This window comes from Oncorhynchus mykiss, chromosome 3 (genome assembly GCF_013265735.2).
Source record: "Oncorhynchus mykiss isolate Arlee chromosome 3, USDA_OmykA_1.1, whole genome shotgun sequence".
Lineage (NCBI taxonomy): Eukaryota > Metazoa > Chordata > Actinopteri > Salmoniformes > Salmonidae > Oncorhynchus > Oncorhynchus mykiss.
This window is the reverse complement of record NC_048567.1, coordinates 27,033,551-27,047,704: the sequence shown is the minus strand read 5'-3', so window position 1 is coordinate 27,047,704 and position 14,154 is coordinate 27,033,551. Positions and strand designations below refer to the sequence as shown.

At 44.7% G+C, this 14,154-nt stretch overlaps 1 protein-coding gene across 1 annotated transcript in view; it reads right to left on the bottom strand.

Moving 5' to 3' along the window:
- The window catches only part of si:dkey-24p1.1 (uncharacterized protein LOC556718 homolog), a 32,219-nt gene that overhangs the window by 972 nt on the left and 17,093 nt on the right, over positions 1 to 14,154 (bottom strand). Inside the window, exons 3-16 of the mRNA XM_036973692.1 lie at positions 8,712 to 9,107; positions 8,299 to 8,580; positions 7,672 to 7,926; positions 7,196 to 7,465; positions 5,119 to 5,412; positions 4,482 to 4,793; positions 4,078 to 4,347; positions 3,436 to 3,702; positions 2,760 to 2,841; positions 2,532 to 2,604; positions 2,267 to 2,421; positions 1,903 to 1,960; positions 1,389 to 1,492; positions 537 to 615 (exon numbers count right to left, since the gene is read on the bottom strand). Of these exons, the coding sequence (XP_036829587.1) occupies positions 537 to 615; positions 1,389 to 1,492; positions 1,903 to 1,960; positions 2,267 to 2,421; positions 2,532 to 2,604; positions 2,760 to 2,841; positions 3,436 to 3,702; positions 4,078 to 4,347; positions 4,482 to 4,793; positions 5,119 to 5,412; positions 7,196 to 7,465; positions 7,672 to 7,926; positions 8,299 to 8,580; positions 8,712 to 9,107 (2,897 nt within the window). The remainder of the gene's footprint in view (positions 1 to 536; positions 616 to 1,388; positions 1,493 to 1,902; positions 1,961 to 2,266; positions 2,422 to 2,531; positions 2,605 to 2,759; positions 2,842 to 3,435; positions 3,703 to 4,077; positions 4,348 to 4,481; positions 4,794 to 5,118; positions 5,413 to 7,195; positions 7,466 to 7,671; positions 7,927 to 8,298; positions 8,581 to 8,711; positions 9,108 to 14,154) is intronic.

Here is a 14,154-nt window from a genome sequence, read left to right as displayed (position 1 = left end):
GGAAAACCCTTACAACATTAAGTAATTTTCCCATTTTCTTTGCGGCTGTGATACCCCCTTCTGCTACTGCTGGACTGTCTGAACAAACATCCTTCTAAAATGTCCTCTTGCTTTTTTTACATCAGTATTTCTCCTACTACACATTTTCTATGATGTAAGATGCACCACAAATAGAATTACGTCATTTACAGGATCTCTGTGTACTCTTACCTCAATATCCTGTTTCAGTAACAGTGGAGTTTTGTAACTTCAAAGTTTCCATTCGCAATGTTTAGTTTAACTTTATATTCAGTTCATGTGGTTACAGAGTTACAGAGTAACTATACAAATAATTCAATTGAAGCAGAATTTGACTAGCTTCCTTTAAATTCACTCATTATTATATGCAGGCCTATCTTAGCTGCAGTTACAGTGTAAAGCTGAATAATGACATTCGGGTGATCAATGACGTTACAGTGTAACTTCATGGCATAAGGGCCCATGTGTGATGTTGCCCATTGTTTTGGTTTACACATTTGTTATTACGGTTGACTGACCTTTTCCTTCAGCTTTGGCTTGCCAACCTTAGCATAGACGTCATCCTCTCTCGCTTGGTCTCTAGGACCCAAGCTACCCCTGGAAGACAAGTTGTGTCATTGTAAGCGTTTGACTCATATCTGTTGTCTCATCAGGTTATTTCCCTACGTACGTTTTGGTCGACTACTACAGTCATTTTCACATGAGTGGTTTCAATACATTACTACATTATGGTAGGGAAATATCAATTTATGATGTATTTGAGGTCATTTGTATGCTTTCCCACATCATATGCATTCACCTTTTGGAATGACTGAAGAATGCTCTCTATTGTACTGTAGTACGGTGTTGATTTTAGGACAGCCTCAGCCTCAGCTTGAGCCTGGGGGTCCCCTAAAATGGACACCGCACTGCAAATGTGAAGTGATTTGTTTTTTATTATTATAATTGATATCAAATTGGTAGTTAGAGTCTTGTCCAATTGCTGCAACTACCATACGGACTCGGGAGAGGTGAAGATTGAGAGCCATGCATCCTCCAAGCCGCACTGCTTCTTGACACACTGCTCGCTTAACCCGGAAGTTACAAGGAGTTGCTAGAGCACGATGGGACAAGGACATCCCGGCCGGCCAAACCCTGCCCTAACCCGGACAATGCTGGGCCAATTGTGCGCCATCTCATGGGTCTCACAGTCACAGCCTGCTGCCACACAGCCCGGGATCGAACCCAGGTCTATAGTGATTCCTCAAGCACTGCGATGCAGTGCCTTAGACCGCTGCCCTACTCAGGAGGCCAATGTGATGGGTTTTAATTTGAACCTATCCTGGTTTCATCTGCCTTCCCCACATTCTCAGAAAAATGTTCAATCTTACATCTCCTGGCCCCTGAATTGCAGCGACGCATAGTTGACTTCAGGTTCCTGCGTGTGTCCAGTGTGTTCATCTTTGTTTCTGATTGGATGGCTTGGTGAAAGACCCTGAATAAATGAGATGGAATGCATTAAAGAGAATGTCAAGAATTGAAATAGTTAGTTCATCCCTTCATTACTGTACAATGTATATGCTACTTATTTGTTTATATTTAACTAGGCAAGTTAGTTAAGAACAAATTCTTATTTACAATGACAGCCTAGGAACAGTGGATTAACTGCTTTGCTCAAAGATTTTTACCTTGTCAGCTTGGGGTTTTGATCTAGCAACCTTTCGCTACTGGCCCAACGCTCTAACCACTAGGCTACCTGCCACTACGCTCAGGCATTTTTGACGTACTGAATGATTGTAATAGTCATTGATTGAGTAAACTGTAGAGTTACAGTATATACAGCATATAAAGGCCGTCTCTCCTCCATATTTCATCCCTTCAACAACACTGTTCGATTTCTCTCACCTGCTTTCCACCTGGTACCTTCAGAACACTGTATGCAGTGTATATGTCAGAGGTGGACCTTTAAAGAAGAAAAAAAAACAACAATTGAATCACTCTGCCAAGACTGACAAGTAGACACAGGTCTATATCGTCCTTTAGATGTTCAAACTGAGACAGAAAGTAGTGGTGATCCACAGTAACTAGTATAATGGAATCCCATTGTATGTGAGGGAGGCCTGCTAAATGGTCTCATTGAGACTTGCGTATGTCTGCCCATCCAGACTTGTGTGTCTCTGTGTGCACGTGTGAATACAAACGTGGGTGCTTATGTGTGTTTGTTTACAGTGTGATCTTGTCTGTGTGAGAACATGTCTGATGCTCTTACGTGCTGTCTGGACCCGACGTCCTGCTGGGATGGGGATGCGGCGGTTGGGGCAGGGGCTCTGGGTGGTACAGCTGATCTCTGCTGCTCCCCGGGGGGTCTGATGCTGCTGCACCCCCTTCGCTCACCAGGTTCTCACTTGTGCCATTACGCCAGCCCTGACGGTGACACACACACACACACACACACACGTACAATTAACTAGGGATTTTCACAAAATGAACTACAGAATAAATAGAAGAGAATAATCCAGTATTTGTTACAGTACCAGAAAACCAAAGTGAACACAACAAGGCAGTTTATGTGATGTCCCCTGATGGATCGATTTGATTCTCTTGTGTCTGAAAAACGCAAAACAAAAAGTGGATATTTCACACAAACGGTGTTGTGGTGAGTTTCCCGTCATTACTAACTGTAGTCAATACGTATGGTTAAGAAATATATGTGTTTTATAAATAAGAGGAGTGAAGTGAGTAAGTGTTGACAGAGGACTCACCTGTAGACCAGAAAGATGAGTAAAAGAACAAGCGGAACACAGCAGAAAGGAAGGACCAGAGAGAGGACATGGAAGACACTTCCTGCGATGAGAGAACAGAGGGAGGAGTAACGATAAAGAGAAATGGATCAATATTGGACCATTCAGACTCTGGCTACAGTCTTTGGCATTTTGTGTGGAACTGTGACTTTAAATGCCAATGCCACCTATGAGTTGTTACATACTGTCTTACTGTATGCAGACAATACATTTTGCATCTTGAAGGATGGTTTTTAAGGCCTGTATCATCATTGATTCATACATTTAGGTAGCATATCAGGGGGAGAATGAAATATGCAACACTCTTAGAAAGAAGGGTGCTATCTACAACCTTAAAGGGTTCTTCGGCTGTCCCCATAGGGGAACCCTTTGAAGAACCCTATTTGGTTCTAGGTAGAAACCTTTTCTACAGAGGGTTCTATCTGGAGCCAAAAAGGGTTCTATCTGGAGCCAAAAAGGGTTATCTTATGGGGATATCTGAAAACCTCTTTTGGAACCCTTTTTTTCTAAGAGTGTAGGCCTCAGATGAATATCAAAAGTGAGATAGAAATACTGAGGTAAAAATGTTAGTCAGAAAAAGTCACACTTCTGTACTCTATTGATTTTCCAAAGTGGCTGTCAGTTACTATGCACTCACGGTTGAGAAACAGCTCAACTCTTCCAGATTCTTTCCCCCCCATGTCATTGGTGGCGACACAGTAGTATGTCCCGGGCTTGTCCGGGTGGACAGTGATGTTCTGGTGATTGATGATGAAATGCTCCCTTTCCTCGACCAGCCTGTACCACTTGTAGCTGTCGACAGGGGGGTAACTGTGACTGTGGCAGGTCAGTGCCACAGGGCTCCCCCCATCACTCTGCCACCTATTGGTCATGTTGTGAATGACCTTTGTGAGCTTTGGAGCATCTGTGATGGAAGATAATGGAAGAAAACGATTCTTGTACATTTGAATAGAAATATGCATTTGCATTTTCCTTGTGTTGAATTGTCTTTAGTTATAGTATTAGAAGAACAGAAATTCAAGCTCTACACAAATGACCACTTAAGTCTTTATTCCAGAAAGTTATAGAGGACCTGAACCCATTTGAAAGGATGACGCTGATCCCAAATGTAGATCTGAGAGGATTGCAGTAAGCAGTATGGTTCATCTCCCTCCATCTTGCCCTCTGATTGATAATTCCACCTGGCCACCTTATTAATATCTATTAATTCCTCTCAGATCTACATAGGGTGTATATCCTATGGGTAGTTGTCATAAAGCGGCGACAGAGATGTACTCACACTTGACTTTAACTTCAACCTGTTGCGATTCCCCAGTTCCTAAGGAGTTCTGGGCAGTGCACCTGTACAGTCCACTATGGGATGGGGTTGTGGACATCACCGTCAACTTCTGGACCAGCCCCACTACCCTGGTCTCTCCTGCGCTGATCTGGATCCAGGTGTATTTGGTGACATGGGGGTTGGAACGAGCCGTGCAGGAAAGAACCAGCTGGCTGTTTTCAGTCAGGACCGTGTCAGGGTGAGCAGAGGCCATCACATTTTTGGGGCTGTCTGTAGGTGTCATAGCAGAGAAAGCATAATGGAAAATGTTTATCTTGTAAATCAAACATGTTTGACTATTTCATCATAATAATAATAGAAGGATGATGACGGTGATGACGGTGACGATGATGCATTGTACTCACATGTAATCTCCAGCTCCTCCTCTGTGCTGCTCTTCCCCTCAGAGTTCTGGGCTCGACAGGTGTAAACCCCTCCTTGCAGGAATGTAACATTAAAAGAACCCCGGACAACATTGGTAGAATGTTGGAGGAACCCAAGAACTGGTTGAGGCTGCATTTGAAGAAGGGAGCTAGACATTGGTGAGACAGAGGGACGGGGAGTCCATGTCAGAGTGAGCTGAGAGTCTGGGAAACTCTGCACGGTGCAGTTGATACTAACCAGGTGGCCCTCCTGGGCCGTGCGCACCATAGAAAGCACTGGTTTGGTTGGGCCATCTGTAGAGAGGAGGAGAGCTTTGAAAAAACACCTATTCAAATATTTAATTGTACCTATTCAAATGTTTGTCAGAGAGGACTGTAGATACAACATACACATTTCAAATATGAACACAAACATGAACACAGAGGCTGCCGTGTGTAAAACGTCATCATGAATAAGCTAACCAAAATATATTCTATGACATCTATTAATCTATTAGCTGTTCTTTTTGACAGGTGACAGCAGTGCTCAGATACCGAGTAAGAGGAGGCTATGATATGAGATCTGGATGCATTTATACAATAAGAACAGCATTTTACAGCTGTGATGAATAATACTCACATAGAACACGGAAGCATGACATGCTGCTGTTCTGTCCCGTGCCGATGTCATTGGTGGCCCTACAAATGTAACACCCCTCGTCTGTTATGCCCACCCTAACCAAGAGTAGGGTCTGTTTGGGGCCTGTGATGGAGCTTAGTCTATGTGGTAATACTCCACTATGGTGGTACCAGGTGTAGACACTGGGGGCAGGATGGGCCTCAGCCGCACAGGTGAGACATAGCTGAGAGCCTGCCTTCACCTGGTTGTCGTGGGAACCTCCGCTTTGGGTGATGTGAGTGTTTCTTGGAACATCTGCAAAAGATAACAGATATAAAAATATATATATAGTATCAATCAAAAGTTTGGACACACCTACTCATTCAAAGGGTTTTCTTTATTTTTTACTATTTCCTAATAATGAAGACATCAAAACTATGAATTAGCACATATGGAATCATGTAGTAACCAAAAAAAGTATTAAACAAATCAAAATGTATTTTCGATTCTTCAAAATTCTCTCAACCAGCTTCACCTGGTCTTGTAGGACTTCCCATGTATGGGCTCCCGAGTGGTGCTGCAGTCTAGGGCACTGCATCTCAGTGCTAGAGGCGTCACTACAGACTCTGGTTTGATTCCAGGCTGTATCATAACCGGCTGTGATTGGGAGTCCTATATGGCGGCGCACAATTGGCCGAGCGTTGTTAAGGTATTCCCGGGGTAGGCCGTCATTGTAAATAAGAACTTGTTCTTAACTTACTTGCCTAGTTAAAATAGAAAAATCCTGTTCACTTGTTGGCTGCTTTTCCTGCGGTCCAACTCATCCCAAACCATCTCAATTGGGTTGAGGTTGGGTGATTGTGGAGGCCAGGTCATTTGATGCATCACTCCATCACTCTCCTTCTTTGTCAAATAGCCCTTACACAGCCTGGAGGTGTGTTGGGTCATTGTCTTGTTGAAAAACAAACAATAGTCCCACGAAGCGCAAACCAGATGGGATGCCGTATCGCTGCAGAATGCTGTGCTAGCCATGCTGGTTAAGCGTGCCTTGAATTCTAAATAAATCACAGACAGTGTCACCAGCAAAGCACCCCCAAACCATCACACTTCCTACTCCATGCTTCAGACCAAAGGACACATTTCCACCAGTCAAATGTCCATTGCTTGTGTTTCTTGTCCTTTAGTAGTGGTTTCTTTGCTGCAATTCAACGATGAAGGCCTGATTCACGCGGTCTCATGCAGTCTCCTCTGAACAGTTGATGCTGAGATGTGTCTGGTACTTGAACTCTGTGAAGCATTTATTTGGGCTGCAAACTGATGTGCAGTTAACTCTAATGAACTTATCCTCTGCAGCAGAGGTAATATCCTTTCCTGTGGCAGTCCTCATGCGAGCCAGTTTCATCATAGTGCTTGGCGGTATTTGCGACTGCACTTGAAGAAACTTTAAAATTTCTTGAAATGTTCCGGATTGACTGATCTTCATGTCCTGAAGTAATGATGGACAGTCATTTCTCTTTGCTTATTTGTGCTGTTCTTGCCATAATGTGGACTTGGTCTTTTACCAAATAGGGCTATGTTCTTTACAACCCCTACCTTGTCACAACACAACTGATTGGCTCAAACGCATTAAGAAGGAAAGAAATTCCACAAATTAGCGTGTAACAAGGCACACCTGTTAATTAAAATGTATTCCAGGTGACTACCTCATGAAACAGGCTGTGAGAATGCCAAGAGTGAGCAAAGCTGTCATCAAGGCAAAGGGTGGCTACTTTAAAGAATCTCAAATATAAAATATATTTTGATTTGTTTAACACTTTTGTGGTTATTACATGATTCCATATGTGCCATTTCATAGTTTTGATGTCTTCACTATTATTCTACAATGTAGAAAATAGTAAAAACAAAAAAAATAACTAGGTGTGTCCAAACTTGTGACTGGTACTGTATATTAATTTATTCAGCACTGTGTATATTATTGAGTAGTTCCTGATATTGATATTGGATGCATGTAAGAATTTGACATTCAGCATACCATTTTAAAATATAATTGTTGTTCCCTGTACAGTGTTTGAACATGCTAAAACAGGAAAAGACGTACAGGAAACCGTTATCTGATATCCTGAATATGACCTTCCCCCGCCAACATCATTCCTCGCCTCACAGGAGTAACGTCCTCCATCATCTAGCTGTACACTGCTGATGGTATACTCCTTTAAAGCATTGGTTATTTTGTTGTTGTCTTTGAACCAAGACCATGAATGTGCTTCAGGGTTGCTTTTCTGCACCACGCAAGTTAATTTGATTTGGTCTCCTTCTTTGATTGTAGATCGATCCTTATTTGTTTCAATGTGCACTCCGACAGGAGCATCTGAAAGAGAAGAGTATTCCAATTGAATAAAAACGGTGTCGGCTGCCTTCATTGTCTATGTATTAAAAAGTCAATTCCACAATGTATGTGAGCATGGATGTGAGATAGAGACGGCCTAAAACATTATTTAAATGAATTCTTCCTCGATTGCATTTCCCTATGATACAAAATGTATATCTGGACGACACAAATAAGGAATATCTCACATTTAACATTGATTGTAACAACGTTTGAGTTGTGGCTCCCATGTTGGTTTACAGCTTCGCAGTAGTAATTCCCGCTGTGTGTAGATGTGGTAGATCGGATCAACAATTCTGTTCCACTGAATTGGGTCTTTTGACTGTCTTTAAACCAGGAGTAAGTAGCATTTGGGTGCCCTCTGCTGGAACACGTGAGAGTGACAGGCTGTCCTTTCTTTACAGTTGACAAATCTACAACTGCCGTTGTCTTCTTAGGGGCATCTTTTAAAGAGAAGACAAAAAAGTCAAGTGATCATAGAAATTGCTCAACTCTGAAAACAAGATGCACAAAATATCAAATCAAATTAGTAGGGTAATTTCTTTGTAGTAAAAAAGGTTTGAAACAAAAATAATGCAATGGTTATGATAAGGCTAATCAAGCGCTTTACTCTATCTGTGTCGCTGAAGCGGTACAGATTGTGGGATATAAATTTAAAGGTAATTCCCGATTTGAGACGACATATGCAGCGTTTACCGTGAATGCAGTCTCTGCTAACACAGGAACATTGCCTTTAAATGTCAATCACGCTGTAACGCTGAACTTCCGCGATTCGATAAACACAGTTTGAACTAGAAAGTCAGTAATGAACTCACATTCAACCGTCAGCTTGATGCTCTTGCTCACACACTGGTCTTTGGTCCCCTGTGGTTGACAGGAGAGCACCCTCCCATCATCCTGCCAGCTAGCATTAAAGCTGACCGCACTGCTTACACGGTTACCCTCGTAGGTGTGAACAGGCATTACGGTCTGACCAAGCCCTGTGAACTCTGGGTGTGATCCACATGCCGCTGACGTGAAGCATCGAAAGGTCACAGGCGCAGACTCTATAACTGTTGAATGGTTCAACTTCTGAACTCTAACCTGGCACGGGTCATCTACAGTGGTAAGACATCAGACAGAGACAGAACACCATATTGTACATTACAACACTGTCAATCGAATAGCGGTGATTATTTGGATTATTATTGGAAATTGATATCCAGATGTATCTGTAAGGTGAACTTGCCTTCAACTGTAAGATTCAGACCTGCTTCAGTCATCCATTTGTCATTCTTTCCTATATATCTGAATGTGTAGATTCCACTGTCAGTCTTTTCCAGGTTGTTGATGAGTAGGCTGCAGTCGCTTTGTGTGACCTTTCCAAAATTCACAGAACCAATGTACTTTACTCTGTCTGCAAATTCAGGGGCAGGGGTTTGGGCCTTCGTGTTACTGATTACAATTGTGCCAGTGAAGTCCTTCATGTTGTCATTCCACCTTGCATTTTTCATCCAAAACCATTGATCTTGTTCATGTTTCATCAAGCTGGTAACAGTGCATTTGATTGTAATGCAGGAACCTTCCTTTGCGGCCAAGTGCTCTCCAGTTATTTTGATGGGTGTTTCAAGATTGCAAACAGGAACTATGATGGACCAAGAGGAAAGCAAAGATTAAAATAGTACCGTTTTTTTGTATGCAATTGTCACAAGTATATGGTACATTTTTACAACACTTAGTACAAAACTCAGGACCGATTTATCAAAAAGGCAATTCAAACCTCTAAGCACATTTTCAGTAGACTAAGTACAACACACAAAATCGGGCAGTCACTTTTTCACCAAACTTAATCAGTGTTTCATCTAGTTGAATGTTTCACATGTTCATGAGAGAGTAATTGCTTTTCACAATGCAATGCTCGCATTACTGTTGATATTCTCATTCTTGAGAATGAAACGAGTCTTCTCATTTGTTCAAATACATTTCACAATTACTTAATCCGACCGCTCTTAATTTATAATCCCTTAACCGTTTGGTAAACCTATAGACTTTAAATTGGTTGGTCTAGGACAGATTTTGAGAACTACATAATGAAAATGTATGTTTGTAATGTATTAACATATAAAGTATGATACTTTAATGTACTATTATGATGATGACTATTCTGATTATATTCGCAGTAAGTAAAACAATATCAGATATTGACAAGATCAGAGATGTACTGTCACACCCTGAACAGTTTCACCTGTCCTCGTTATTGCCTCCACCCCCTCCAGGTGTCGCTTGTTTTCTCCAGTGTATTTATCCCTGTGTTTCCTGTCTCTCTGTGTCAGTGTATTTATCGCTGTGTTTCCGGTCTCTCTTAGTCAGTGTATTTATCCCTGTGTTTCCTGTCTCTCTGTGTCAGTGTATTTATCGCTGTGTTTCCTGTCTCTCTGTGTCAGTGTATTTATTCCTGTGTTTCCTGTCTCTCTGTGTCAGTGTATTTATCGCTGTGGCTCCTGTCTCTCTGTGTCAGTGTATTTATCCCTGTGTTTCCGGTCTCTCTGTGTCAGTGTATTTATTCCTGTGTTTCCTGTCTCTCTGTGTCAGTGTATTTATCGCTGTGGCTCCTGTCTCTCTGTGTCAGTGTATTTATCCCTGTGTTTCCTGTCTCTCTGTGCCAGTTTGTCTTGTATGTTCCAAGTCCACCAGTGGTTTTCCTGTACTCCTGCCTTTGCAATTTTTCAAGTCCTCCTTTCTAGTCCTCCCAGTTTTGACCCTTGCCTTTTCTGGATGCTGTTATCTCAGAGGCTGCCTGCCACCTCTAAAAACCCCAATCACCCAGTAATTTTTTCCCTCTCTGTGGTGAGTTGGTACAGCCTATCCCGGCTCCCTGAGAACCCTGCTTACCTCCTCCAGAGCGATATTCGGGGAATCCTGGTGCCTGCCAGGGTTTTCTTTCTCAGTACTCACTTATTTTTGAGCTCTAGCCATCTTCGTTTCCTTCAGACCAATCGAAGATAGCGTATATCATTACGCTAATGTCGGGAAGGGCGCTCTCCTGGGCTACGGCAGTTTGGGAGCAACAATCTACCATTTGTGGTCATCTGGAGGAATTTATGGCAGAGGTGAGAAAGGTATTTGAGTCTCCAGTATCTGGGAGAAAGGTGGTCAGTAAACTGCTTGACTTACGTCAAAACTCCTTTAGTGTGGCAGACTACGCGGTTGATTTTTGCACGTTGGCCTCCGAGAGTGCCTGCTATCTGGAGTCTCTTTCTGATAATTTTCTGCACAAATTATCTGAGGATGTCAAGGATGCGCTAGCTGCTCGGAATTACCTCTGGACCTCGACTCCCTTATCGCTCTAACCATAAAAATCGATGGACGCCTGATGGAAAGTATGAGTGAGAGGAGGTCTGGTCTCGGGCAACCTAGTGCACCCGCTATGGCTCCTTGAATCTATGAAGTTTCCAAAGGCAGCTTTTCCGAGAGGATTTGAAGCCACCTGAGCCCTCCCGTGAATCTACGATGGGTGAGTTGGATACTCCTGAGCCTGTGCAGTTGGGAAGAGCTAGGTTGTCAGTTGGGGAACACTCACGGAGGATGAACAGTAATTGTTTTCTGCACTGTGGAGGGGCAGGACCCTACCCTACCTGTCCTGTTAGGAAACCCTTGTCTCGAGTGGGTACCAGTGCTATGGTGAATTAGACTGGGAGTTCCCTAATTCCCATCACCTACACACCCTTTTTTGTGCTTGTGCTATAGGGAGACCAATCCAAGTCTCTCTGAGTGGTCATTGACTCTGGGGCTGATGAATGTCATATGGATGCCACAATAGCTTCTGAGCTTGGTATTCCCACTCAGCCTCTTTCTGTGCCTCTCTCTGTGCCCACGGCCGTTCTATAGGGGAAGTCACCCATATTACTGTGCCCGTTCAATTATAGGTTTCTGATAACCACAGTGAGACCATACAGTTCCTCCTCATTGTATCTCCCCATGTTCCAGTCGTTTTGGTATTTTCCTGGCTACAAAAACACAATCTTGTGATTGACTGGACCACAAGCTCCATCCTGGGTTGGAGCCCATTTTGCCATTCCCACTGCCTTCAAGCAGCACAGCCTTCCCCAAGTCGTCTTCCTCAGGACGTTAGCAAGACTGTGGATGTCTCTGCTGTTCCCACTGAGTACTATGACCTCCTGGAGGTCTTCAGTTAGGCACGTGCTACTTCCCTTCCCCCGCACCATCCTTATGACTGTGCTATTGACCTTCTCCCAGGCATTACACCACCTCAGGGTCTGTTGTATTCTCTGTCCGGACCAGAGACCAAAGCTATGGAGGAGTACATAGAGGATTCTCTGGTCACTGGGGCCGTCTGTCCGTCTGCATCTCCTACCGGCGCAGAGTTTTTCTTTGTGGAGAAGAAGGACAAGAACCTGCGTCCGTGCATTGACTCCCGGGGACTTAACGACATTACTGTCAAGAATATTTACCCCCTACCTCTCCTCGCCGTTTTTGAACCTCCCCAGGGGGCCACCATATTTTCTAAGTTGGACCTTCTAAATGCCTACCACCTGGTTCAGATACGCGAGGGGGAAGAGTGGAAGACAGCCTTCAACACAGCCAGTGGACATTTTGAGTACCAGGTCATGCCATTTGGACTCACCAAGGCCCCTGCTGTTTTCCAGGCTTTGGATAATGATGTGCTTCGGGACATGCTAAACGGGTTTGTGTTCATGTACCTTGATGACATCCTGTTTTTTTCCCGATCTGCACAAGAACATGTTCTTCATGTCAGACCGGTCTTTCAGCGCCTCCTGGAGAACCAACTGTTTGTGAAAGCCGAGAAGTGTGCGTTTCACCGCTCCACAATCACCTTTCTGGGATATGTCATTGCTGAGGACAATGTTCAGATGGATCCTCGAAAGGTGAAAGCAGTAGTGGATTGACCTCAACCAACGTCCAGGGTGCAGTTTCAATGATTTCTTGGATTTACAAACTTCTACTGGCATTTCATTTGGGGTTACAGCACCCTGGCGGTCCCCCTCTTGGCACTCACCTCTCCCAAGGTACCGTTCAAATGGTCTCCAGCTGTCAGCAAAGCCTCTGTGGACCTGAAGCATCGGTTCACAAGAGCACCCATCCTCATCCATCCGGACCCCTCGCGTCAATTTGTGGTGGAAGTGGATGCTTCGGATGTTGGAGTGGGGGCCATCCTGTCCCAGCGATCTGCCCAGGACCAGAAGCTTCATCCCTGTGCCTTCCTGTCCCATCGTCTTAATCCTGCTGAAAGGAACTACGATGTTGGCAACCGAGAACTCCTGGCAGTGAAGATGGCATTGGAAGAGTGGAGGCACTGGCTGGAAGGAGCAGAGCAGCCATTCCTGGTCTGGACCAACCATAAAAAACTTGGAATATCGCCGTACAGCCAAGGGCCTCAACTCCAGGCAGGCCCGGTGGGCCCTCTTGTTCACCAGATTTAACTTCACCATATCCTACTGCCCAGGGTCAAAGAATGTGAAACCTGACATGCTCTCCCACCTTTACAGTTCCTCTGCCACACCCTCGACCTCTGAAACCATTCTCCCTATCTCATGCCTTGCTGCCACTGTGTATTGGTGTATTGAGAACCTGGTTAGAGGCACAACGCTCCTAGCCTGGACCCGAAGGGGGCCTGACTAACCGGCTCTTTGTCCCTAATCCTCATTCCTCCAGGCTGACCTGTCATCCAGGGTCCCATCGTACACTAGCCTTCCTTCGACAACGTTTCTGGTGGCCCACAATGGTCCCTGACGTCTCTGCCTTCGTCACCACATGCACTGTGTGTGCTCAAAACAAGACTCCACGGCAAGCTCCTTCTGGCTTCCTGCAGCCACTACCGTTCCCTCCACGTCCTTGGTCTCATATATCTCTGTACTTTGTCACTGGGCTCCCTCCGTCTGATGGCAACACTGTCATTCTCATGGAAGTCGACCAGTTCTCCAAGGCTGCCCATTTCATCCCTCTCCCCTAACTACCTTCTGCCAAGGAGACGGCCCAGCTTATAGTGCAGCATGTCTTCCGGATCCATGGACTCCCGGTAGACATGGTCTCCGAACTGTATCCTCAGTTCTCGTCTCAGTTTTGGGTCATCGGCCAACCTGTCATCCAGATTCCATCCCCAAACTAATGGTCAGTCGGAGCAAGCCAATCAAGACCTGGAGACCACCTTAAGGTGCCTGGTCTAGACCAACTCCACTACCTGGATCCGCCAACTGGTCTGGGTGGAGTATGCCCGGAACACTCTTCCCAGTTCTTCCACGGGACTCTCCACAGGACTCTCTTTCAAGTGTCCATGAGGTATCAGCCTCTACTTTTCCCTGAACAAGAGCAGGAGGTCAGAGTACCCTCGGCCCAGATGTTTGTCCGCCGCTGTCAACGTACCTGGAGAAGAGCCAGGGCGGCTATAAGCGGACCGTTGCCGAACCCCAACTCCTCGTTACCGCATTGGGCAGAGGGTATGGTTGTCCACACGTGACCTGCCCCTTCGGGTAGAGTCCGTCAAACTGTCCCCTCGTTTCATTGGTTCTTTCCCATCTCCAGAGTCCTGAGTTCCACTGCTGTCCATCTTGTGTTACCCCATACCCTCCGTATTCACCCTACCTTCTGTGTGTCTAAGATTTAAGCCTGTGTCTCACTGTTCTTTGTCTTCTGTGTTGTGACAAGGTAGGGTG